The sequence below is a fragment of the Gracilinanus agilis genome, chromosome 2 (genome assembly GCF_016433145.1).
Source record: "Gracilinanus agilis isolate LMUSP501 chromosome 2, AgileGrace, whole genome shotgun sequence".
NCBI classification, from domain to species: domain Eukaryota; kingdom Metazoa; phylum Chordata; class Mammalia; order Didelphimorphia; family Didelphidae; genus Gracilinanus; species Gracilinanus agilis.
In genome coordinates, this window is record NC_058131.1 from 239,792,149 (window position 1) to 239,817,142 (window position 24,994).

The 24,994-nt window shown below is 37.7% G+C and overlaps 1 protein-coding gene across 1 annotated transcript in view; it reads right to left on the minus strand.

The window, feature by feature from the left end:
* STK4 (serine/threonine kinase 4) overlaps positions 1–24,994 on the minus strand; it is a 105,290-nt gene that overhangs the window by 47,405 nt on the left and 32,891 nt on the right. The window contains exons 8-9 of the mRNA XM_044663796.1: positions 16,599–16,627; positions 1,865–1,993 (exon numbers count right to left, since the gene is read on the minus strand). Coding sequence (XP_044519731.1) covers positions 1,865–1,993; positions 16,599–16,627 — 158 coding nt within the window. The remainder of the gene's footprint in view (positions 1–1,864; positions 1,994–16,598; positions 16,628–24,994) is intronic.

Genomic DNA, 24,994 nt, shown 5'->3' on the forward strand with positions numbered 1-24,994 from the left:
AGTAGAAAGGCTACTACTAGCTTAAAGTCAGGAGGCTTCAGTTGGAGCTCTGCCACTAAAGAACCAGAGAATTTAATATACCTACATCTCCTATAAAGAGCAGAGACTGGATAAAAAGGAGCTCTCAGTACTTTTCCAATTCTTTGATATGTAAACTACAAGAATTATTACCTTTTTTTTGTTTTGTTTTTTGGCATTACTACCTTTTGACAAAACGGAAGACTGAGGCATAGGGCAAGGAAATGTTGCAGAAGCCCCTAGGTTAGAATCTAAGATCATGTCTCATGGCTATAAAATATCAGCATATTTCTATGAAAATGTTTTTAAAATTCTGAAACCATAAATTCTTTTTTTTTTTTTTAAACCCTTGTACTTCGGTGTATTGTCTCATAGGTGGAAGATTGGTAAGGGTGGGCAATGGGGGTCAAGTGACTTGCCCAGGGTCACACAGCTGGGAAGTGGCTGAGGCCGGGTTTGAACCTAGGACCTCCTGTCTCTAGGCCTGACTCTCACTCCACTGACATAAATTCTTTTTAAAAATACTTAGAAAAGGTTTTGGTTTTATAGGAGCACACGCTTACAACAATGATCAATATGGAAGTATGTTTTGCATAATAATATATGCATAATCCAGATCAAATTGCTTACCATCTCTAGGAGGGGGAGAGAAGGGAGAAAGGGAAACAATTTGGATTTTATAATTTTGGAAAACATATGTTAAAAATTATTACATATATTGGGTATTTAAAAATAAACAAAACATAAACAAAACTACCCAGAAAAGGAATATAGATTTTTTTTTTAGACCCTTAACTTCGGTGTATTGTCTCATAGGTGGAAGAGTGGTAAGGGTGGGCAATGGGGGTCAAGTGACTTGCCCAGGGTCACACAGCTGGGAAGTGGCTGAGGCCGGGTTTGAACCTAGGACCTCCTGTCTCTAGGCCTGACTCTCACTCCACTGAGCTACCCAGCTGCCCCAGAAATATAGATTTTTACAAGCCTATTCCTACTCTGATTTTGTTATTTATTATTCCTCCCTCCCAACATACACTGAGTCTCTGATTAGAAAAGGTACCACAAAAATGGTTTAAAGGATTAGGAATTTGAAGTTTGAAGGGTTAGGAATCAGACTGTATTTAGTTCCTTACAAGGCAGTACCATCATACCATCCTGCTCATCCTCCCTTAGGCCTGGGGTCTCCTTGATAAGTTGCTTCTACTCTCCTGTTCCTATCATCTTCAGAAAATAATTTTTGAGGGGGGTATGGTAGTGCTAGGGACTTCTTGGTATTTCCATGCCCCTCAACGGACAGGTAGTTAGTTGAATACTCGGCCAGGACAAAGCACTTGTCCTGCAAGAGAGGACTAGGAAATAGTCATAGTATGCCACTTTCTACAAGGAACTTAGTAATATTAATTCTTTCCCCTTCTGTCAAAATTTAGTACAACCCTCTCAAAGAATCTAAAATGGAAAGAACTATCCCCAGAAGATAGAAGTTTGCTGCTATCACTTCTCTACTTTTTAAGTGTTAAATACCATTATAGCCAGAGTAGCTTTACTTGATAGTTAACTTGTTCTTTTATCTTTCTAAATTTCAGTATTATGAAGACAAGTGAAGGATTTTTGAAGTGAAAAATACAACAAAAAACAATAAAAACTCAAATGTCAATAAAAATGTCACAATACCAAACTCATGAGGATTTCACCATAGCAGCTGCTATTAGTGCTAGAAAAAGTATAGAGCAGTGGCTAATAGAAAATGATTAGGAAGCTTTTGGCTAAGATGATCATTTTGGATGTGGAGCATTTCAAAACATATTCTTTAGAAGACAGTGTCGGTCCTTGTAAATTCAAATCTACTTACAAATTCATAGTCCCCATCTTGTGGCACTTTCCAATCTGAAGAATTCTTCAATGGGCCTGGGACATTTTTGCCAAAGCTGTTGACCTGATTCTCTTTTTCTTTCTGTTCAAAGTACTCCAGGAAAGATGGCTTTGCAGGCTGCATAGTTTCATCTCTTCCTAAAAACCCAGAAAAATAGAAAAGATAAAGCAAGGAGCAGAGCATTCGGAGACAGAGGACCTATTTCAGTTTAAATTTGGTTCTGCTACTTTAATACCTATGTGATTTGGGGCAATTTGCTTCATTCCTTTGGGGTTCAGTTTTCCTCATATGTAAAATGTAAAATGAGAGTTAGACTGGATCAGCAGTTCTCAAACTTTCTGGTTTCAGGAATCCATTGCAACTCTTAGAAATTACTGAAGAAGGGGCAGCTGGGTAGCTCAGTGGATTGAGAGCCAGGCCTAGAAATGGGAGGTCCTAGATTCAAATCTGGCCTCAGACACTTCCCAGCTGTGTGACCCTGGGCAAGTCACTTGACCCCCATTGCCTACCCTTACCACTCTTCTGCCTTGGAACCAATACACAGTATTGACTCCAAGACAGAAGGTAAGGGTTTAAAAAAAAAAAAAGAAAGAAAGAAATTACTGAAGAGCTTATATGTGGGTTTTACCTATTGATATTTACTATATTAGAGATCAAGATTGATACATTTACAAAATATTTCTTTATTAATTCATGTATAAATCACAATAAACATTACATGTTAACATGAATAACATTTTAGATTAAAAAAACCCACCATGTATTCCAAGATTAAAAAAATTAAGTGAGAATGGCATTATTTTGCGTATTTCTTCACTATCTGGATTAAAAGAAGATAGCCGGAATCTGTATGTGCTTGCTCATTCAACCTGTTGTAAAATACTGTTTTGGTTGAAGTATAAGAATAATATTCATACATAGATATGTAGCTGGAAAAGAGAAGGGTATGTTAATATGCAAATTAGGTCTTAGCATTGTTATATAAATAGTTTTGACTTTACAGACCAACTTGAAATGGTCTTGGGGATTCCCAGAGATCCACAGACCACACTTTGAGAACTGCTAGACTAGAATACTGAGATTATTTCCAGCTCCAAAGTCTACAAAAAAATCCTTCCTTCAGAGATCCTGTAACTTGTTTAGATAACCTGTCATCTTCTAAGAGACATGTTGGAGTCAGAATGAGAAGGGGTTCCATACCTCACAAGAAATTACTGCCTTCCTGCTTCCTTCTTACCTCATCCTTCCATCTTTAGGGTAGGAAAGCTGCTTTCCCTCCTATGCCACATTCAGAAAGTAACTTTTGACTCCTGTGGGGCTCTTGGTGCTTCCTGGAATAACCTATACCAGTGATGGGCAAACTATTCTCCCTCCCCAATCCAGGCCTTAGTTTGCCCATCACTGCCTTAAGCATTGCCTTAATCACTACATCTGGATGTGGTGGCATAGTGACTAAGGCATTGCTTAAGGCAGTGATGGGCAAATTACTGCCTGGATCTGGCCCGTGGGGAATAGTTTGCCCATCACTGACCTATACCATTTATTCACTGAACAGGTATTTTTACTAACCAAAATCAGAAGACCTAAGTTTAAGTTCTAGGCTTCTCTACTTACTGGCTGGACTAAAAAAGGCAGTTCATTTAAGTTCTCTGGGACTTGGTGTTTTCATTGGTATAACTGGAATACTTTGCATTGCTTACCATATATAACTGTGAGACAAGTGCTTTGGATAAGGAGATTATCAATAGGGTGCCATACAAATATAAATAATTGTCATGATGATGCCATCTCTAGGGTTCTTATAAGGCTCACTATAAGCCTAAAACCCTGAAGTGATGGTTCAAGATGCAAGGCAATCTAAATCTTTCTGGCAATATATAGAGGCAAGACAACCATTTCTCTTCACTTCTGTGCAATAGTGTGGAATAGGTGTGGAACAGTGCCTATAATGATTGAATTTCTTGATGTACAAATTGACTGTTCTTCCTGAAATTTTTTTCCCTCTTCCTTTTTTTACTGGAAAAATTCTTTTGTTATAAAGAATTACTCTATAGAAGGAGGTAGGGTGGGAAAGGGAAGGGAAACAGGGAGAATCTTAGCAATGTAATAACAAAAGATACAAATGAAAATCTAGTGAAAGATTTTCAAGAGTTCAGGGAAAAAAATGGAAATTGTGCTAAAACTTTGTAAAATTTAATATATACTTTAAAAAACAAAGTGTACATACCAGAAGTCTATAAGTTTCATGTCTAACTCTTTTTGTTCTTTGTATATAAAATATTTCTCTTGTGACTATTAAACTTCAATATAAAAAGAAAATTTAAAAATATATGGACTACAAAGCTTTATAATTTACATAATACATTTTTCACAATGACTTTGTCAGGTAAAAGTGGCTTAAAAATTATCATTTTAGGGGGCAGCTAGGTTCCACAATGGATAGAGCACCAGACCAGGTTAAGGAGGACTTGGATTCAAATCTGATCTCATATACTTCCTAGCTGTGTGAGCCTAGGCAAATCACTTAACCCTATTTGCCTAGCCCTTACCCTTCTTATACTTGTTACTAAAATGTAAAGTAAGGGTTGTTTTTTTTTTAATTACCATCTTCTCTGAGCCTCATCACTAAAATGAAGTCATGTGACTTGCCCAAGGTTACACAACTTTAAGTGGAAGATCCAGGATTTGACCCTAGATCTCCTGCTGAAGCCCTATAAACACTACCACCATAACTTGCAAATGAAAAGGAGGCTTTCAAGTACTAGCACTAATTCAATGAGAAAAAAATTATTCAATTTGGACTCTAGTCCTCCAGGACTTTCCCCTCCATTCCTTTTTTGTCCATTATCTTCCCATTTCAGTATTCGTTTAATATTGAAGGAGAAGAAACTCCAACTGATTAAGCTATTTATCAACTTTTGGGGGAAAAAGCTAAGTATAACAGAAGGATAATACCAATGGTTAGATGAAAGTTAGTGGTTATCTACAGATTCCTTATTCTGTTGATCCCATCCTACTATTATACTTCTCTCTGGATCTGGATGACCTTATTAACTTCTGACATTCTCTGGTTTTCATGAATAACTAATTGTTGGCTAATCCTAGGAGATAGGCTATGACAATTAAAGCAACTTAAGTTTCCAATTAATTTTAAATTTGCCTTTCCATGGACTCTTGTTAAGTATAATTTTTAATCGCATTATGATGTGGAAAAAGTAGCATTTATTATTTCTGCTTTTCTACATTTGTTTGCAATATTTCTATGCCCTAGTACATGGTTGATCTTTGTATATGTATTGCTGAGAAGAAAGTATATTCCTTTTTATTCCTACCCAGTTTTCTAGAGAAATCTATTAACTCTAATTTTTCTGGCATTTTATTCACTTCCCTTACTTCTTTCTTATTTAATTTTCGGTTCGATTTATCTAGTTCTGAAAGAGAAAGGTTGAATTTCCCCACTAATACGGTCTGTAAGATTTAAATTAATGTCAATTTGGAGTTCCAAGTTTTAATTTTATAAAGTCTATTAATAATCACTTGAAGTAGAAGAAACAACAACAATAACAAAAGAAATAGAAGTTCAAAGCCTAATTTTCTAACTAAAGTAAGACCTCATGTGTAAATTCTCCTGCCTGGCTGAAAGTCAGCTTCAGCAGCTGTGTTCAAAGAAAGAGAGAGAGGGGTGGGATCACACCAAAACTTTATCCTATATACGCACGCATGCAGTCTTCACACTCAGCATGAGCATACAAATAGGATGCTGGGTAAGGGAGTCCTGGGGAACAAATTCTATCCACACAAGTCTTATTAGCTCCTTGAGCTCCTTGAATTTTTCCTTTAGAAATCTAGAAGAAGCTATGCCGTTTGGCGCATAAATGTTTAATAATGATATTACTTCATTGTTTATCCTTTAACAAAATGTAATTTCCTTCCTTATCTTTTTAATCAGATCAATTTCTATTTTAGCTTTGTCTGGTGTCATGATTGCTATTCCTGCTTTTTTTTTTTTTTTACTTTAGATGATGCACAATAAATTCTGCTCCAGCCTTTTTACTACAATTTAAGTTTCTAAATGATATATTAGCAAAGCAGAAGGACTAGTTAAAATCTTTGATATGAGTCTACCTGGCACAGCACTAAGTGCTAAAACCTATTTCTATCCTTTTATTTCAATTTTTACAAAGTGTGAAATTTATTTCCCTGAACCTTGTCTCCCCACTTTTGACACCTATGGATATTCCCCAATGTTTGATCTTTTCTAAGACACTCTCCACTTAAATGGCTTCTCATAGGTCAGCTCTGGCAGCATCTGGCAGATGGCTCTCAAATCTATCTTTCTAGCCCTAATTTCTCTCCCAAATGCTAATCCTACTGGCATTTTTACTCTAATGTTTTGTTCTTGATGCAAATTCAAGTCTAAGACCAAATTCATCACGTTTCATGACATTATTTTCTCTTGATTCTTCTTCCACTTGTCCAACCACTCCTCACTTTTACTGGCTTTTCATCATCCACATCATACACCTTAACTCTGGGTATATTCCAAGGCTCTGCCCTTGGCCCTCTTTTCTTCTTTCTCTTTCTTCTTTATTTTTTTTTTATTTTTTACATTTTTAAACCCTTAACTTCTGTGTATTGGCTCCTACGTGGAAGAGGGGTAAGGGTGGGCAATGGGGGTCAAGTGACTTGCCCAGGGTCACACAGCTGGGAAGTGCTGGATTTGAACCTAGGACCTCCCATCTCTAGGCCTGACTCTCAATCCACTGAGCTACCCAACTATCCCCCAGCTCTATTCTTATTGTCAGAAATTTCAAATTGGATATCACATGGACAGCTTGAATTCAACATTTCCCCGAACTGAGTCCTCTTCCCAACTTCTCCTTTCCTGTCAAAAGCATCATGACCTTTTCAGTGACCGAGGTTCACAATTTCAGCATTGCTCAACTCCTTATACTACTCACCCCACATCTCCAATCATGTTGCCAAATCCTGCCAATTCTCCTTCCACAACATTTCTTACATCTCTTCTCTTATCACTATTCATGAAGCTACCACCTTGGTTCAGAACTTCTCCTGTAATGACCTCATAATTGGCCTCCCTACTTCAGGTTTCTGACAACTCCAACCTATCCTCCATAAAGCTGCCAAAGCAACTTCCTTTAAGCATAAGTCTTACTATGTCACTCTTCTGTTCAATAAGCTGGTGACTTCTTATTGTATCTAAGGTGAAATATAAACAAGGGTTTTCAAAGTCCTTTGCAATCTGGGGCCAATTTGCTTTCCAGCCTCACTAAATATTACTCTCCTTCCTAGTTCTATTGTGTGGCCAGGCTGACTTTATTGCCATTTTTCTCACAGAGCATGTGCCATGCCTTTACCCTGGCCATCCCCCATGCTTGGGCTCTCTTCCTTCACCCCTATCTCACAGAATCCACTAGCTCCTTCAAGATTCAGCTCAGGACTAATCTTCTACTAATGCTTTTCCTGAGCTCACCAACTATTTGTGTGTGCCTGCCTCCTCCCTACACTCTGAATTTATTTTGTATATGCTTATATATGTATATGTTATTTTCCCTGAAAGAATGCAACCTCCTTGAGAAGAGAGAATGTTTCATTTTTGTTTTTGTATTCCCAGACCCCAGCATAAAACATAAAACACAGCAAGCACTTAGTAAATCCTTGACTTAGATATAAAAGGTCAAATGATAAACACAGGAATAAAGAAGGGGATACCTATCACATCTATGGACAGAAGAGTTTTTTACTTCCCCCACCAAAAAAAAAAAAAGGGGGGGAGATCATAAAAGAGATCAAAAAGACAATTATGACTACATGAGACTGAAAAGCTTTTATGTAAACAAAATCAGTAAAGTTAGAATCAGAAGGTAAACAGAGCACTGGGAAAAATCTTTGCAGAATAAAAATGTCCTGGGTTCAAATCTAACCTCAGACATTTCCTAACTGTGTGACTTAACTCTGACTGCCTAGCCCTTACCACTTTTCTGCTTTGGAACAGATACTTAGTATTCAGTCTAAGTCAGAAGGTAAAGGTTTAAAAACAATTTTTTTTCCTATTATTCAAAATAGAGAAGTAACTGATCCTCAGCTCTCCCCTTTAATAGACATGATGTGAATCTGTCAATGTGGTGTTCATTAAGCATGGGTTTGACTATGTTATTCCATCGTTCAATGTTCTAGTGGTTCCCCTACAGCTATTAGTTTCAAATACAAAGCTCTTCATCATCTCACTTCAAGCCAGGTAGTGTACTGGATAAGAGTGTTGGGCTTAGAAAGCCTCAAATGTAAATTCTGCCTCAGGCACTTGCTGTTTGACCTTGGCAAAGTCCCCTCACCTCTCTCAATATCAATTTCCTCAAGTATAAAACAAAGGGCTAGGACTTGTTGGCCCTTAAGGCCCCTTCTAGCTCTAAATCTCTGGTTCTAAGTCTTTCTTTTTTTTTTTTTTAAACCCTTGTACTTTCGGTGTATTGTCTCATAGGTGGAAGAGTGGTAAGAGTGGGCAATGGGGGTCAAGTGACCTGCCCAGGGTCACACAGCTGGGAAGTGGCTGAGGCCGGGTTTGAACCTAGGACCTCCTGTCTTTAGGCCTGACTCTCACTCCACTGAGCTACCCAGCTGCCCCCCTAAGTCTTTCTTGATTCCCCCTTCACACATTTGACAGTACAACCAAACTGGAATATGTATGATTCTTAGAAGGAAATGTATGTTTTATAATCTATAATGTCAAGTTTAAATTCTTTTGAGAATAATTTCAGGATAAGGATTTTGCCATCTCCCCAGAATCCAGATGACGGACCTGTTTGGTGAAGGCACCAAAAGATGCCTAAAGACCCTTCACTGGACCATGAAGACCAAAATTGAACTTTGGGTGCAATTGATTTGAACTATAGGGAGTTGAATGAGTTAAATGCATTTGTTTTGAATGTACACTACTATACCAATAGGGGACTGCCCCCAAATTGGTTTTTTGTCAATGCGGCTAGTTTTATCCATTTGTTCATCTATTTCTTTTATCCCCCAAATTCCTAAAATTTAGAAGTTGTCTATGTTTACAGATCCAGCGAAGAAAAAGGGTCAACCTTTTTTTTTTTTTTTTTTGCCAGATCTCAGGGGGAACCGTTTGTTTTGAATTCAGGGAAGTGTTATTTGGAAGTGTCTAGCAGACTCCCTATGGACACGTGGGGGCTTTGAGACTACATTACCCATGATTCCAATGGGTTTCCAGTCTTTGGGCGTGGGGATGTCAAAGGTCCCCACGCATAGGGCAGCTTAAATTCAGAGGAGGGCCTAGAGAAGGTCTCTTGGGTTTGCTGGTTAACTGGCTGGCTTAGGAGAGAGAGGAAGGGCTCCAGCGGTATATTTAAAGGTAGTCAAGCGGGGTCATAGAAATTTCACCAACAAGGCCATGGCTATTAAAATATTAATTTCTCTTATACTATCAGTCTTTATCATTTTTAATCATAACAAATATTTGTTTTTTGTCACATACATCCTATCTCTCTTCTCCATGCCTTTGCAGAGGCTATCCTTCATGCTTGGCACGAATTCCCTCTTTATGTCTACCTCTAAGTTTACTTCAAAGATCAGCTCAAGGGCCACCTCCTACCAGAAACTGGATCTCCTATAGTTGCTTTTTTTTCACTGAAAAAAGAATTTGACAAAAATGTAACTAGATTTAGTGATAAATGCCACATGGAATTTAACAATTTTATGAAGTAATGGCTAATTTTGTAAATTTTCCCATCAGAAGTCATTAAAACATATAAGCATTACTTCACAAGTTTCTTTGTGCAGAGGACTGTACTAGGAACTACTGTTAAAAAGCTGTTAACAAAGGAAACAAAATAAAGGCAAGGAAAAGTAAAAATCCTTACTTCTAATATTGTCCATCAACCTGGATTATTTTTTACTAAGAAAATGTACCATAAGCACATGGCATCATACATTCTGATTAAATTTAAACTTACTCATTTTCTTCAGTATAGAAGCCATTTTTCTCAGAATTAAAACCAAGTCAACAAACTCCCTTTAACAAGGATTCAGGATAGACTTATCAAATGTTTTATGCCATACAATAATAGAATTTTTGAGTTAGGATGAGAACAGAGATTATCAGACTAATACAGAGTTGTTAGCACTTGGAGCCCTGAATGTCAGGGTTAGAAGATACATTATGAGATATCTTGTGCTAACTTCAGCCTCCCTTCCTCCTGTCATTTTACATATGAGGAAGATTAGGTTCAGAGAAAGGAGTGGCTTGCTAGGGAAACACAGCTTGTTAGTGGCAAAGCAGACCCTAGAACTCAGGTCTTCTGAATCAGAGTTTATTGTTGTTTCCAATGCCCCATAGCACTTTTTATAAAAAATTAAAAACTAGCAATTAATTATTTGCAAGTGAGTCATAGGAAGACTGCTAACGAAAAATTGTTTGAGCAGTGAAACATTAAAAAGAAATATCTCTAGAATCTACAATTCCTTAACCATGTGATATGGGTTAAGGTTTAAATTTTCCTCAGTCTAGACTGAAATTTAACTCTGAAGTCAAGAAAAATATTCACTCAAATGTAGACTTCTACTGTATAATAATTAATATTTGTGGAACTTGGTTCAACTATCCAAAGGAGCAGTAGTGACCATGAATCAAATTCTTTTAATAATAAAAAACCTTTTATGGCTGTTGAGAGAACTATTAATAGAAACCCCTGAATAACTAGCCTTTATAGCACAGCATATGTATATTGCAGGAGAAAGGGTTTGTCCACCACCAAGTCGGCAAACCAGTGATCCAGTGAGTCACTAGTTCTTTTAAGTAGTTAGCAACAAAAAAATTTGACAAACATTTGCTGAACACCCATGATATGTAAGGTCTTGTGTGTGTGATACTACTGGGGACAAAGAGAAGGATACAGGATGGCATTTGCCCTCAAGGAGCTTACAATATGGTAAAGAGGATTAAGGGTCATAATTAACAAAGTGGAGTCACAAGAGCACTGGGCTTTCAATGGGAAACCTACTGTCTCAGTCTCTGTCCTATTTTTTTTTACGACTTTAGTAGGTCATGGGAGCTCTCTGGGTCTCATTTTCTTCATCCATAAAATAGGTCTAGTACTACTTAACTCACAGGGTTGTTGTGGTGATCAAATAACATAAGGTACATAAATAATTTTGTTGCCTGAAAGTGCTCTATATTTGCTATTGTTATTTATTCTTCAGTTTCTATCCATGTCATGATGAAGCAGAGAGACTATTCACTTCCATATTTGAACTCTTCTTTTGCTCCAGAATTTCCCTTCCCAATGACATTTAAAGATGAATGTTTTTGGCCCTTGAAATGTCAGTTACCCTTTTTATCTTTTCATACCCAAAGGCCACTGAAAGAAGATCACATCCAAAACATCTATGATTTAATTTTCTATTTGTTCGCTTGTGCACAAACTTCAGGGATTTGGAAAATGTTTGATAAATGGATTAGCAATTAAAATCTTAAACAACTTGGTGATTCTCCAAAAGAGTCTTGCTAAGGAATTACATATTTGGGCAATGTAACATTAAGATGAAATTCAAAAACACACTTAGGGGAAGGGAGATATTGGTCTGTTCTATTTAGTTCAATCTCATATGGGCTATGAGATATGCTCCAAATGGCACCAGAAGCCCTGATTCAATAGAAAGAGAACAATATCAAGTCAGGAGACTTTATTTCTAATCTAGGCACTGTCATTTTGTGGCCTTGGGTAAGTCACTGTCTGGGTCTTAGTTTTCTCAACTAAAATATGAGGGGCTTGGATTATATGACAGCTAAATTCCCTTCTATCTCTGATATTTGATGATTCAATGGCCTGGCATTCAATGATTCTATGACTTGGCAGCAACTTAAAAAAAATACAATTGTGCTCCAGATAGCACTAATCTTATAAGGTAGTTGTGTCCCTTGAGGGTTGTGAAATATGATCTCTACTAATCTAGAATAAACTACCAATTAGGTTTGTGTAATCACAAACTGAAGGGAAGGCCAGACCAGAGGAAAAATGCTGCAGGAGTAAATTAATATACCAGTCTCAGGGGTGTCTCTTACTCAGCTTTTAAAAACAGAATAAAATGGTAACCAAACCTGCTTCAGCCCAAAATAACAAAATAGATTCTAGAGAAGAAAGCTCTAAAAATATAGCCTGTAATTAAAGCTGGTCATCCAAGAATGACATAATTAAGGGGAGAAATGTCATAGCAATGTCGAACACATATTCTAAAGTCATGATCACTTGCTTTTTTTATAACACTTTCTGTTTAAAAAGGATATTAGCATATTATCTATATTCCACTCTCGAAACATCCCCTTGAAATCAGGAGTACAAGTACTGTCTCTATTTTACATTTAAGTGTGAAGATTGTCCCCATTTTATAGATAAGGTTTAGAAATGAGAAGTGATTTACACAGAACTAGTAAGGGATTGAGTCATAGAACTAGTAAGGGACTGAGCCATAGTTAATAGGAGAATGAACTTTATGTCTTCTGATTTCAAATAGGAGCCTTTTTATTATGCCAGGAGAACAACCTACTCCCTTCCCAGCTCTTCTAGTGCTTTCTTTAACACCTCTCTAATATACTTGCCATTTTGGGGGTATATTATAGCTAGCTGGGTATGAATCTTATCCTCCTATTGGACTGTACATAAACTCTATGATGGCAGCTCTAAACCCTCTTCCCTAAGCTAAGCACAAACTCCCTACAAAGTAGAAAAGAAATAACTTCTTGAACTGAAGTATGTCATTAAATAACACTGAGAGGCAGAATAGTTTAGGGCAGTGATGATGAATCTTTTAGACACCAAGTGCCCAAACTGCATCCCTCACCTTTCCCCAGACAGGGGAGGGAAGAAGTGCTCCCATTGGGCTGCTGGGTGATGGAAGCAATGTCCTCAGGCCCACGTGGAGAGGGGGAAAGGAGCAGTCCCCCTCCATGCCATAGGTTTGCCAACACAGGTTTAGGGAAAACAGCACTGGACTTGGAGTCAAGAAATATGGGTTTGACTTGTAACTCTGACATCAGCCATGTGATGTTACAGTGAGTGACAAATTTCACATCTCTGAGGCCCAATTTCCTCATTAGTAAAATGGGAACAATACTTGCATTATCTAATCTAATAGGCTTCTTGTGACACAGGGCTTTGTAAATCTTAAAGTACCATAAAATGCAAGCTATCTGTTATAACAATTCTGATGATGGAAACAAAGGGGGAGGGGGGGTCTAAAGGGACTGATACAGATGCACAGTGGAGACATGTTTTTTAAAAGACCCAAAGCAAAGATGAAACCAAGAGGAAGCAACTTAGAGAAACACTGAAATTAAGAACAAATTGAAGCTGCTGATGGATATGAACAATACTAAAAGGGTATTTATTAAAGCAAAAGGATCAAAGATGGGCTAGTACTGTGTAAATGGAATTAGTTCCAGCCCATTCCTAGTTAGACTCGTACTTACCCTAGGCATAGAAATGACGTCACCCTCACCTCCCTTAGTGAGGAGGGGAGACGAGTTACCCACACGTGACAACAAGTAACAAATCAAGAATAAGGGACTGCCCTCTGGGCAGTCCAAATCAGTGTAGAGGCTGCCATTTGTCCACTTGAATTAGAGGTGGACCCACGGGAAGTGACGAAAGACACTTTCTCTTTAAGTAAGTTGGTTACTTCCTGTGGAGGCAGTTCCCGCTCTGAACTTGGTGCTGAAGGACCTCTCCTGAGACCACAGAACGCTTACACTCTGTATTGTCATGTGGGTAAGTTAGGCTGACTTCCTTGGCCTACCTAGGCCGCTTCCAAACTCTGCCTTAAGCAGGGTTGCTGGGCCTTGTGGCTTGCAGCTTCATTTATTTAGCCTTTTAACCTTCTCCCTCGTCCAGACCTGACCAGGCCTGGACTAGCCTCTCCCTTTCTCTTTATTCCTATACTTTTACCTTCCTGATTGTAAATAAACTTGCCTCAACATGAATTGTTGATTCCTGGCGGCCACATTTTAAATATATATCTATAAAATACCTAAATTTTCCCTCTTACAGTACTACTTGTCTGGCACAGAACAATGACAATGCGCAGTGAAGAAGAGGCAAAATGCAACTGCGATATTTTACTTTTCTCTATTCCCAAGTTAATCTTTGAACTGAGAAAGACTGAACAAAAAATGAACAACATGGAATTCAGCTAAAGAATATTAGTTTTTGCTTTAGTTTCTTATTTTAATTCTGTGTAAATCTTTATGTTTCAAGTATTTTTATAAATATATTGTTGAATTTTATTTCTAATCCATTCTACTATCCCCTTCCATTTAAATGGGTGAATTCATTCCATTCACATTCTGCTATAACTGTTAATTGTGTACTTTTCTTTATCCTATTCTCATATACTCTTCCTGCCCCTTTTGTAAAGAGGGTGTGAAATAGGAGGATAGGTAGCACCAACACTCTATGCCTGATGAAAGCTGTTCTGCTCTCCTGCCCCTACTGTTCCCCTTACCAAAAACCCAATCCTGAATCCCCTTCTTCCATTCCTCCCTTCCTCAACAATTTCCTTCCTTCTCCATGGTCCGACCCTCTATTTTAGAGTTTCTATCCCTCCCTGAAACTACCTGCTCTTTCTTCTCTCCCACTTTCCTCCCTGTTTTCCTATTGATTGAAATGTATTTCTCCACTAAACTATGTGCATTAATATGCAACTTATCCTCCTTTGATTAGTGCCAATAAAAGTGAGATTTGAGTGTTAACTGTTCCCTCCACTCCTTCCTTCTTATTTGTAGTCTTTTACTGATAAATCCTGATTATATGAGATAACTTCTTCTACCCTCCCTTTTCCAGAGCATTCCTTTCTCCCTCCCTTTCCTCTCAATTTTTAAGATCATCAAAACACAATGAAACTGGGGGCAGCTGGGTAGCTCAGTGGACTGAGAGTCAGGCCTAGAGACAGGAGGTCCTAGGTTCAAACCCGGCCTCAGACACTTCCTAGCTGTGTGACCCTGGGCAAGTCACTTGACCCCCATTGCCCACTCTCACCTCTCTTCCACCTAGGTGCCAATACACAGAAGTTAAGGGTCCAATAAACAAACAAATAAATAAATAAACGATAATGAAACTACTTTAGGCCCTCTGCCTTATTTAACTCCCTCTGTAACCCCTGATAACTTTAGGCTTTGAAGAGGACACTTCTTTCATCATCTTTTCATTAGTGACGTTAAAAAAAGATAGGAACCTAAGAAAAATGGTTTTGTACATTTTGAATGGTTATGAAATATTATATCAGTTTTTAAAAATATGAAATACTTTTTACTTTTCCACTCAGTCTTTTGACTTTGTTTTAATATTGCTTGTTTTAAAGAAGCATTGACTTTTGTTTAATCCGGTCTATTTTATGAAGTAAAAAAAAAATGGGTAAGATGTTGTACCTTTTTTCTAAACTATTAATATTGAATGTTTCTTCTAAAATTCTCATTTCTCTTTCAATTCTTTCTGCTAGTGTTCCCATTTTATTTATAAAATCATTTTTAACTGAACTTTTTTTGAAACTCTTGCTTCATTTCATCTAGGAATTCTAATTGAATTGTATCTAGGCTGGGGTTTTCTTTGAGGTTTTGCTACATGTTTTCAAATCATCCTCTTCTTCTAGGCTTGTGTCTTGGGTATTCCTATCACCAGAATAGCCCTTTCATTTTTTGTTTACTCATTTTTCCAGTGTTACTTCCTGAAGTGGGGCTTTTGTTAGGTCAAGGCTCAAGGCACTTCTTGAAGAATATAACTACACTTTGGTTGGTCTTGTTTTGTATACTGTTGAGTTTTGATTTTACTTGTTCCAGATAACTGATGTATTTTTCATGGACACCACTAGTTTCCTCAACTAAAACATGACTTAGATTACATGATAGCTAAGTTCCCTTCTAGGAACTTTAAAGTTTTCAGTGGATCCAAAGTGATCTTATTTAGAGAAAAGTCTGATTGCTGCTCTCCTTTGAATTTTGCTGGTTCCTGACTGGTTTGATTTGGGCAACACAATTGTCCTTAGCTTGCCTTGTTTAACATTTTTATCAGTGACTTGGGCACATGCATAAATGCATCTCTTAAAAATTTTCAGATAGTGCAGTTAGGAAGACCAGGAAATATGCTAGTTGACAGAGGCAGCATCCATAAAATTCTTAACAGATTAGACTAATGGACCACATCTACATACTATATTATCTTCTCTCAAGTTCCTTGCCCCTTCATCCTACTGCCAATCTTACCCTGATATGCCCTAACCTTTGAATACTCCCATCATCTGCTGTCTTGGCTTCTATTCACCTACTGCTGAATGGAGCTAGAAGAAAAACTCAAAAAAACTGCGCTGATTTGATCCACTACAAATTTGTTACACAATCTCAACTGGGCCCTCCTGTGTGTGAGGAAGTAATCCTTTTTTACCTCCCTAATCAATGTAGTATCCCACTTGCCACAGAAGCTTTCCAAATATTTTCATCTTTTTTTGAACATTCTATGGATCCCTCACCCTACACCAGCAGCTAAAAACCTTGTCTACTGGAGATCTTTAACTAGATGTACCATAAGACATCTTAAAATTGACAAGTCCAAGACTGAATTCATTCTTTGAAAAGCCAATTTGTAAATTCCGGCCTGACTCAGGGATTCCAATGGGCCCTGGACTAGTATTCTACTTTTTGGGTGGGAGGGGTATGTTGGTTTCCTTACTCCCCATCCCTCCCAGGTCCTCTTCTTCCTTGGAAGACTCTGGAGGAAGTCCCTTCATCTCTGTGTCATGTCCTGCTGTGGGAAGGGTGAAGCTGGGAGCTTCAGAGACTCAGGGCTCAGCTCAACCTGCCCCTGTCTGTCCTCCCCACCTTTAATAAAATAATTAAAAAAAAAAAATTTAAAGAGGGGAAAAAACCCTTCTGGATAAATATTCCATTATTTCTAACTTCTTTATTACTGTTAAGGGAATGGCCCTCCCCTCTCACTACTGAGGTGCACACAACCACAATGTCATCCTTTACTTCCCACTCTCACCTACTCCCCTATATCTAATGTGCTGCAAAGTCTTATCAATTCAACCTTCAAAGCATCTCTCTTGTACAATACTTTTGCTCCTCTGACATTGCAACTACTCCCATCATCTCACATCTGGACTGTTTTAGAAGCCTTCTGTTTGGCCCCAAGTTTGTCTTTTACTCCAGGCTAGCCTCAGCTATGAAAGTTAATTTCTCAAAGTAGAGTTTGGCTATGTAATCCCCTCTATTTAATAAATTCTAGTGACTCCCTACTATCTCTAGGATCAAATATAAAATTTTCAAATTGGCTTTTAAAGTCTATCATAAGCTGGGCCCTTCCAACCTTTCCAGTATTCTTTCTTTAAAAAACCCTTACCTTCTGCCTTAGAATGGAAGAGCAGGAAAAGAATAGGCAATTGGGGTTAAGCAACTTGCCTAAGGTCACACAACCTGGGAATGTCTAAGACCAGATTTGAACACAGGACCTTCCATCTCTAGGCCTGGCTCTTAATCCACTGAGTGACTCAGCTGCACCCCCTCCTTGCCCAAGTATGAATACACCTTACTTTCCTCCACATATTCTGCAATCTAGTGACCCTGGCCTCCTTGCAGTTCTTTACACAACACATTCCATCTCCTGATTGTGGTTTGTTTTTTTTTTTTACTAGCTACCTCCCATTTCTGAAATGTTTTCTCCTCTCTACCTTCTCCTACCTTACCTGGTTTCCTTTAAGTCTCAGCTAGAATACCACCCTCTCTAAGATGCCTTTCCTGGTCCTCTTTAATATTAGTAACTTCCTTCTGAAATTATCTCCAACTTATTCCGTATATATCTTGTTTGCAAGTTGTCTTCCCTATTAGACTGTGAGTCACTTGAGATCTTTGTGTCTCCAGTGCTTAGCACATAGTACATGTTTAATAAATACTTTCTCAACTGTTTTATAATAAGATGAAATTTAACAGGGATGAATGTTGAGTAATCAACAAAAAGAATTATCTTAGGCTGCATCCAATGACACATTGGTATCCAGAATGTGTGAAAATTCACTGCTTCTGTCATGAACAGCCTACTATCAGAAGAGTGTTTAGTTCTAGATATCACGTATTAGAAAGAGGTCTAGGTAACACGTTTTAGGAAAAACACTGACAAAATCCCCCACAAGAGTCTTACTTCATTGCCCCATCATGGAATAGCTGTAACCCTGGGTTCTCAAAGGCTATTCCAAAAGAATATAAGTTTTACAACTCTGAGGTACCACCTCACACCAAGCAGACTGGCTAAAATGACAGCAAAGGAAAGTAATAAATGTTGGAGGGGGTGTGGCAAAATTGGGGCTTTAATGCATTGCTGGTGGAGTTGTGAATTGATCCAACCATTCTGGAGGGCAATTTGTCCAATGACCAATAAATGGACATATTTCTAGGGGAACTGAATTGTTAGTAATCCTGACATTTTTGCTATAAATGAAACCAGAGAACAAAAAGAAGTTAGAAATAAATGGAAGGTTAACATTCTCCTCTTAAGAAACAAAGGGTTTGGTTTCATCGTGCATCCAAAATCAACAAGAAATACTTTATCATCTTATGTTGCAATGTCCACGTTAAATATCTTTTAAAGAAGCCCACCATAAAAATAATTCCATTATGTGCCACCATTTGCAATAGAAAAGTAGAAAAATTCTATAAAAAGCTGAAAAAAATATCTGACTTGGTAAAGGAAAATGCTACTTCTTCCAACAATACATCCAAATTACACAATTCTTTCAAAGAGATACTAATAGAGAGGATTTATATGGTACTTTGAGGTTGGCAAACTGCTTTATGTGTGTTATTTCATCTAATTCTCATCACACCTCTGTGAAGTAAGTGCTACTACTGTCCTCAATATTACAGATGAGGAAACAGCCTGAAAGAGATAAAATAAGGTTAAATAATCTGTCCTAGTATTACATAGCTAGTAACTGTTTGAGGCAGAATTCAAACTCGGGTCTTCCTGACTCTAAATCCAGCACTCCATCTACTGTGCCCCTCCTTGCCTCTAAAATAACAAAATAACAAAAATAACACCTTGTTCAATGACACAGGGATTCTTAATATTAAGCAAAGCCATGGTATTCAATAAAAGCTACTTCATCCAAATCAGGGACAAGAACTCTATAATGTATAGGATTCTTGTTCCAACATTTTGTTGCCAAAAGATACTTTGCTAGAGATGTCACAGCTACCATTAGGTTGATTAAAGGAGTTGGGGTAAAAAATTCCCCGACTTTGTCTTTTTTTTTGGTTAGTTCTGAATAACTAGTTCTGAATAGAGTTCATCACTACTAAAATACAGAAAAATGTCATTTTAAGCTATTAAATTGATCCCCTCAAGAAGTCAATTGGTGTATATAATTTTTGCCCTCAAGATACAGCATCTTCTCTGATGTGTCCCAGAGAAAGGAGATGTTAACTGTGACTGATAGGAAAAGGAAATAAAAGCAATTCATGTTACAGAGGAAGATGGAATGAACAAGGGTGTTGTGTTTTTAGAACACTCACATAATCCTACCATTTGAAGAAAAAATAAGTGTTCCAGTACAATCAATGAACCCTGTTCCTTTGCAACCTAGCATTACAGTGTTTTGGGAAAGTCTCAAAACATAGTTCTCCAAGTCAATAGATAGTCTGAAGGGATTTGCAGCTATTCCCTGTTTATTTTATTTGGGAAATGGCATATTTTGCCTGCTGTTTGTTTTTGCTTGGGGATTAATGTGGTCTATATTATAAATGCAGGGCCACTATTGCAGGACAGTTTCTTTGGAGTACTCATTGTCATCCCTTAAACTTTAAGCATTTTAATTTCTTATCCATCTTACCTCTAGCACCTATCCCTTCTTTCCCATTCCTACTGCTACCACTCCAGTTCAGGGCCTTGTTACCAGTCACTTGAACTCTTATATAAATTGGCTTTCCTGTCTTTAGTTGGTCCTTTCTATAAATTATCCTTAACACCTCTGTTAGGAGTTATCTTCTTGGGGGCAGCTGGGTGGCTCAGTGGATTGAGAGCCAGGCCCAGAGACAGGAGGTCCTGGGTTCAAATCTGGCCTCAGACACTTCCCAGCTGTGTGACCCTGGGCAGATCATTTAATGCCCATTGCCTAGCCTTTACTGCTCTTCTGCTTTGGAACCAATACATAGTATTGATTTTAAGAAGGAAGGTAAGGGTTAAAAAAAAAGTTATCTTCTTAAAGCACAGTTCTGATAATGACACTTCTCAATTCAAACCATCTTCACTAGCTTCCTCATTGCTTAAAGGTCAGAGTTTAGATTCCTTAGCTTGGCATTAAAGGCATCACACCAACCTTCACTTCAACATTTAACTATTTTCAATCTGTAAGGCATTAGGCTGAGTGCTGGCAAAAATGTAGAATAAAGCACTGTCCTTCCTGTCCTCAGGAAATTTATAATTTGGTGCCAACCTACCTTTCCAAAGTTAGCTTATTATATTTTCCTGCTGTAGTCTATCATCTAGGCAGACTGCTCTACTCGTCATTCTGGAATATGTTTTATTTTCCTACACATGAGGTTTTTCCTACCTACCTTTCTGGTTTTGCCCTAACTATGAGATCCTGGTCAAATTTCATTTAACATTTGCTTAAGTTTCCTCATCTGCAAAACGGGGATAACAATAGCTTTTACCTGTTAGGGTTCTGGTGAGAATCAAAGGGGACAATATTTGCAGAAGTGCTTTGTAAACCTTAAAGTGTTATCTAAACGTGAGCTATTACGAGTAGGAACAATGCTGCCTATGTGTAGGGTGCTGAGAAGACCTAGCTAGAAGGACTATGTCTTAACATCTTAATGTGTATATTTTGTATAAGAATCATCATGAATACTCAAATAATGGTAGAGCTGGAAAGATCTTTGAACATGAAATGTTAGAACTGGAACAGAACTTAAAAACCATCTAGTTTAGGTCCCTCCTATTTAGAAATCAGGATAGTAAGATACCAAGGAGGGAAATATAATTTGTTCTATGTCAGCAGCAGTGACACAAGTAGAACCCAGGACTCTTGACTTCCAGGCCAGTGCTCTCTTTGAAAGCTCTGCCAAAGAGTGAAAGGAGCTGAGCCAAGGAGAACACAGTACACAGAGACTGTTACATTATGGTACAGTCGAATGTAATAGACTTTTCTACTAGCAGCAATGCAATGACCTAGGACAATCCAGAAGAACTTATGAGAAAGAATGGTAACCACATCCTGAGAAAGAACTGTGGGAGCAGAAACACAGAAGAAAAACATATGATAGATCACATAGTTTGATATGGATATGATTAGGGTTTTGATGTTAAAAGATCACTCTACTGCAAATATGAATAACATGGAAATAAGTTTTGAACAATGATACATGTATAACCCAGTGGAACTACTTATCAGCTCCAGGAGAGGGGAGGAAAGATCGGGGGGTAAGGGGACAAGGGGATGGAGGGGAGATCATGAATCTTATAATCACGGGAAAATATTCTAAATTTTGAAAAGGGGGGAAAAAAAAAAGAAAGTTCTGCCAAGCCACCAAAAATATTCCTGCTTGTTTCTCTAAACAAACCACAAGTTTTATATAAAATTATAGGTTCTTCTGGAGGTCAAGGAAAGAATCACATTTTTTAAAAAACTGAAGCAGGGGCCTGAAAATACCTATTCTGCACTTGATTTCTAAGCAAAAGTTCTCTGACTTTTCCTAAAGTCTGTCAAAACATCGAAATTTCAGCTTCATGGAATCACTACAATTGTGGGAACATCTGAGCTGAATGAAAGCATTATCTGAAAAAATACAGATGAGAACAAACCTAGCATATTCTTTAAAATCTTTACAACATATTCATTCTAGCTATCAATGACAGATTTAGACTAGAACAGAGGTGTCAAACTTTTAAGCCCACTGAGTGCAGCCAAAATCGATTAAAACATAATTGGGATGCCTTTAATGAAATAAATAAAAATACAGTAAGACACATTTTATCTCTAATTGACTAGACTAGATGATCCCTAAGGTTTCTTCCAGCTCTGTTATTCTATGATTCTACATTTCATTTGTATCCTAATGTACTTAATAGGCATTCATTCCAGAAACATTTACTGATTCATGTTAAATAATGTAGGTGTTTATTAGGTACCAGTTCAGATTTTCTATATCTAAGAGAATTCAGAAGTTTTGGTAAAAAAGAATCTTCTTTTCTAGATATCTAGCCTCTCTCTTTCAATCATCCTTCATGTTCACATTTATGCCAAGTTAATCTTTCTTATGATATCTATCAATTACAGATAACTCTCAGATCTCTATCTCTAGATTGTAGGATCTCTCATAAACTTCAATTTCATATTTCCAAAAGTTTAGTAGATATTTCTAACTGGATATCCCACAGACCTCTCAAAACTCAATGTGTTCCAAAACAGAAATCATTATCTTTCCCCCCAAACTTACCCTTTCCCTAAACTTATCTATTTTGATGAAAGCATTTTAATCTTTCTTATAACCCAGGTTTCAAAACCTGAGTCATTCTCAATTCCCTCTCTGTCAACACATTTAGCCTATGAGGTGTTATATCCCATTAATTCTATTTCTACAACATCTCTAGCATCCATTATCTTAGAGTACTGGTCCTGGAGTCAGAGGACCTTAGTTTAAATCCTGCCTGAGCATTTACCATCAGTGTGACCCCAAACAAGTCACTTACCCTTGTAAAGGGTAAAATTATGGTTGAACTAAATTATTTAAGAGAATAGGGTCGCCAGGAATTAAGTACTTAATTCCAAATGAAAGACTCAAGTCAGAATGACTTTTATGGTAGTTTATTTACAAATAGAAAGAGAGAGTGAAAGTAAGAAAATCAGAGCGTATAGGGCAAGATATCTAACCTAACACGCTAAGTATTTTGCTCTGGCACCTGGCTCAACTCAGTTAAGGCTAATTAGTCCTCAGTCAGAGAGGCCTCAGCCTTGAGCCCAGGGCCTGGTGAATAAAGCAAGGGCTTCAATCATGAAGCCTCTCCCAAGATGGGATAGGCATCTCCTACAGATAGTCCCTTCAGAAAATCCAGGAAGGAGTCAGTCTTTTTCACTCACTCACAGGGTAGTTCAAAAAGAAAGCAGTCCAAAGTCCTCAGCCAGAGCTCCTCCAGGGTCCAGTTCAAGGCGAAAGAGAGAGCCCCAAGAAGTTCTTGCCACTTTTAAAGGCCATTCCTTTCGTCACTTCCTGTGCCTTCCTTCCATTTTATGTGTACCAGTTACAGCTAAAGCTTTGCTTAGGACTGCCAGTGGGCAGTCAGTCGATTCTGATTCGTCACCCACTTTCACACACGTGGGTTACAGATCTCCCCCTCTCAAGTGTAAGTGGAGTGTATATGCAAATGGGCAGGGTAGGGTTAATCCCATCTTCGCACCCTTCTCTCTCAGCCTAAGCTTCCTTATCTATAAAATGGGGATGATAATAATAGTACCTAGTCCCAGAGTTGTTGTAAGGACCAAGTGAGATAATATAGGTAAAGTTCTTTACAAACCTTAAAGCTTTCCATATTATTATAACATTATCTTATAATAGTCTTCTGACTGTTCTCTTTGCCTCAAAATCTCTTCCTTCTTCCTGGCATCTTCCACACAGCCACCAAACTGGTATTGCTATAGCACAGGTCTGGCCAGGACACGTCCTTAGTCAATAAGTTCCAGTGACTCTCTTTTATTTCTAGGATTAAATACAAACTCTTTTGTTTTGTATTTAAAATCTTTTGCGACTAAATCCCAACCTTCTTTTCCAGGCTTATTAGATGTACTCTCTGGTCTAAACAAACTGACCTTTCTACTTTTCCTTACACACAAGTCTATTTTCTATGTTTGTGGCCCTACACAGGTTTCATTGTCCATTTCCCCCACTTCCCACCAAATGTACTTCCTTCCTACTTCCCTCTCAGTAATACTCATTTCCTTTAAGTCAGTCCAATATCTTTCCTGATCCCCTAGCATTACTACCTTCCCCACCCCACCATCCCCAGGAAACAAGTTTATTAATTCTGTATATATTTTGTATTTAATTGTATGTGTTCACATTGTCTCCCCAGATGAAAAGGAAGTTTCTTGAAGGCAAACACTTTAATTTTTTTTATTTGTGCCTGATATATAGTAGGTGCTTAATAAATACTGGTAGATTGATTCATCATGCACAGATCTGTTCATTCAATCAACTCATCAACATTTATTAAGCATCTACTATGCAACAAAGAGCTAGTTTGGCTGATGGAAGACAATAAAATTTAGATAAAATAGATACTACAGAACTTATAGCCATCCCTCTTCTCAAAACCCTTCTATTGCTCTGCATTACGTAGCCAAAAAAGTCCCAATTTCTTTGTCCAGTTTTCCAGCTCCTTAGGCCTCTTTGTCCTCCCCATATCATCTCAAATTACTTCCCTCAACATGTACCATCATAATCACAGCAAAATCATATATGTCATTCTCTGAACCCATTATGAAAAAGTCTGTCTCCATGCTTTTGCTCACATTGCCATTCCCTGTGCCTAGAGTAATTAAATTCTCCTTCTTCTCCCCATCTCCAACTTTAAAAAAATTATTCCTCTCCTTTGAGAAGTGGCCTTGTTTGTTGTTGCTCCAAAATTCAGATTGCTGAGTGACAATTTAGGCAGTGCTTCTCAAAGTGTGGCCTGGGACCTCCTTTCAATGGCCCAGGAGGTCAAAACTATTTTCATAATAATACTAAGATGCCATTTGCCTATTAAAATATGTCTCCCTTTTCCAATCGCATAACTTTTGTGAAGTCAGATTTTCTTCATATACCAAAACATATCAAAACAGATTGAATGCAGAAGCAGATATAAGGATTCAGCTGCCTTCTATTAAACCAGACACTTAAGAAATTGTAAAACTTAAATTAAATTAAATTTTTAATTTTTAAAAATATTTAAAATATCACTTGTCAATTTTTTTGTTTTGGAAAGTAGTTTTTAAAATGTTATTTATGTTACCATGTAATTGGGTTACTGCCATTTTTTAATGAATAAATATTTTAAATTT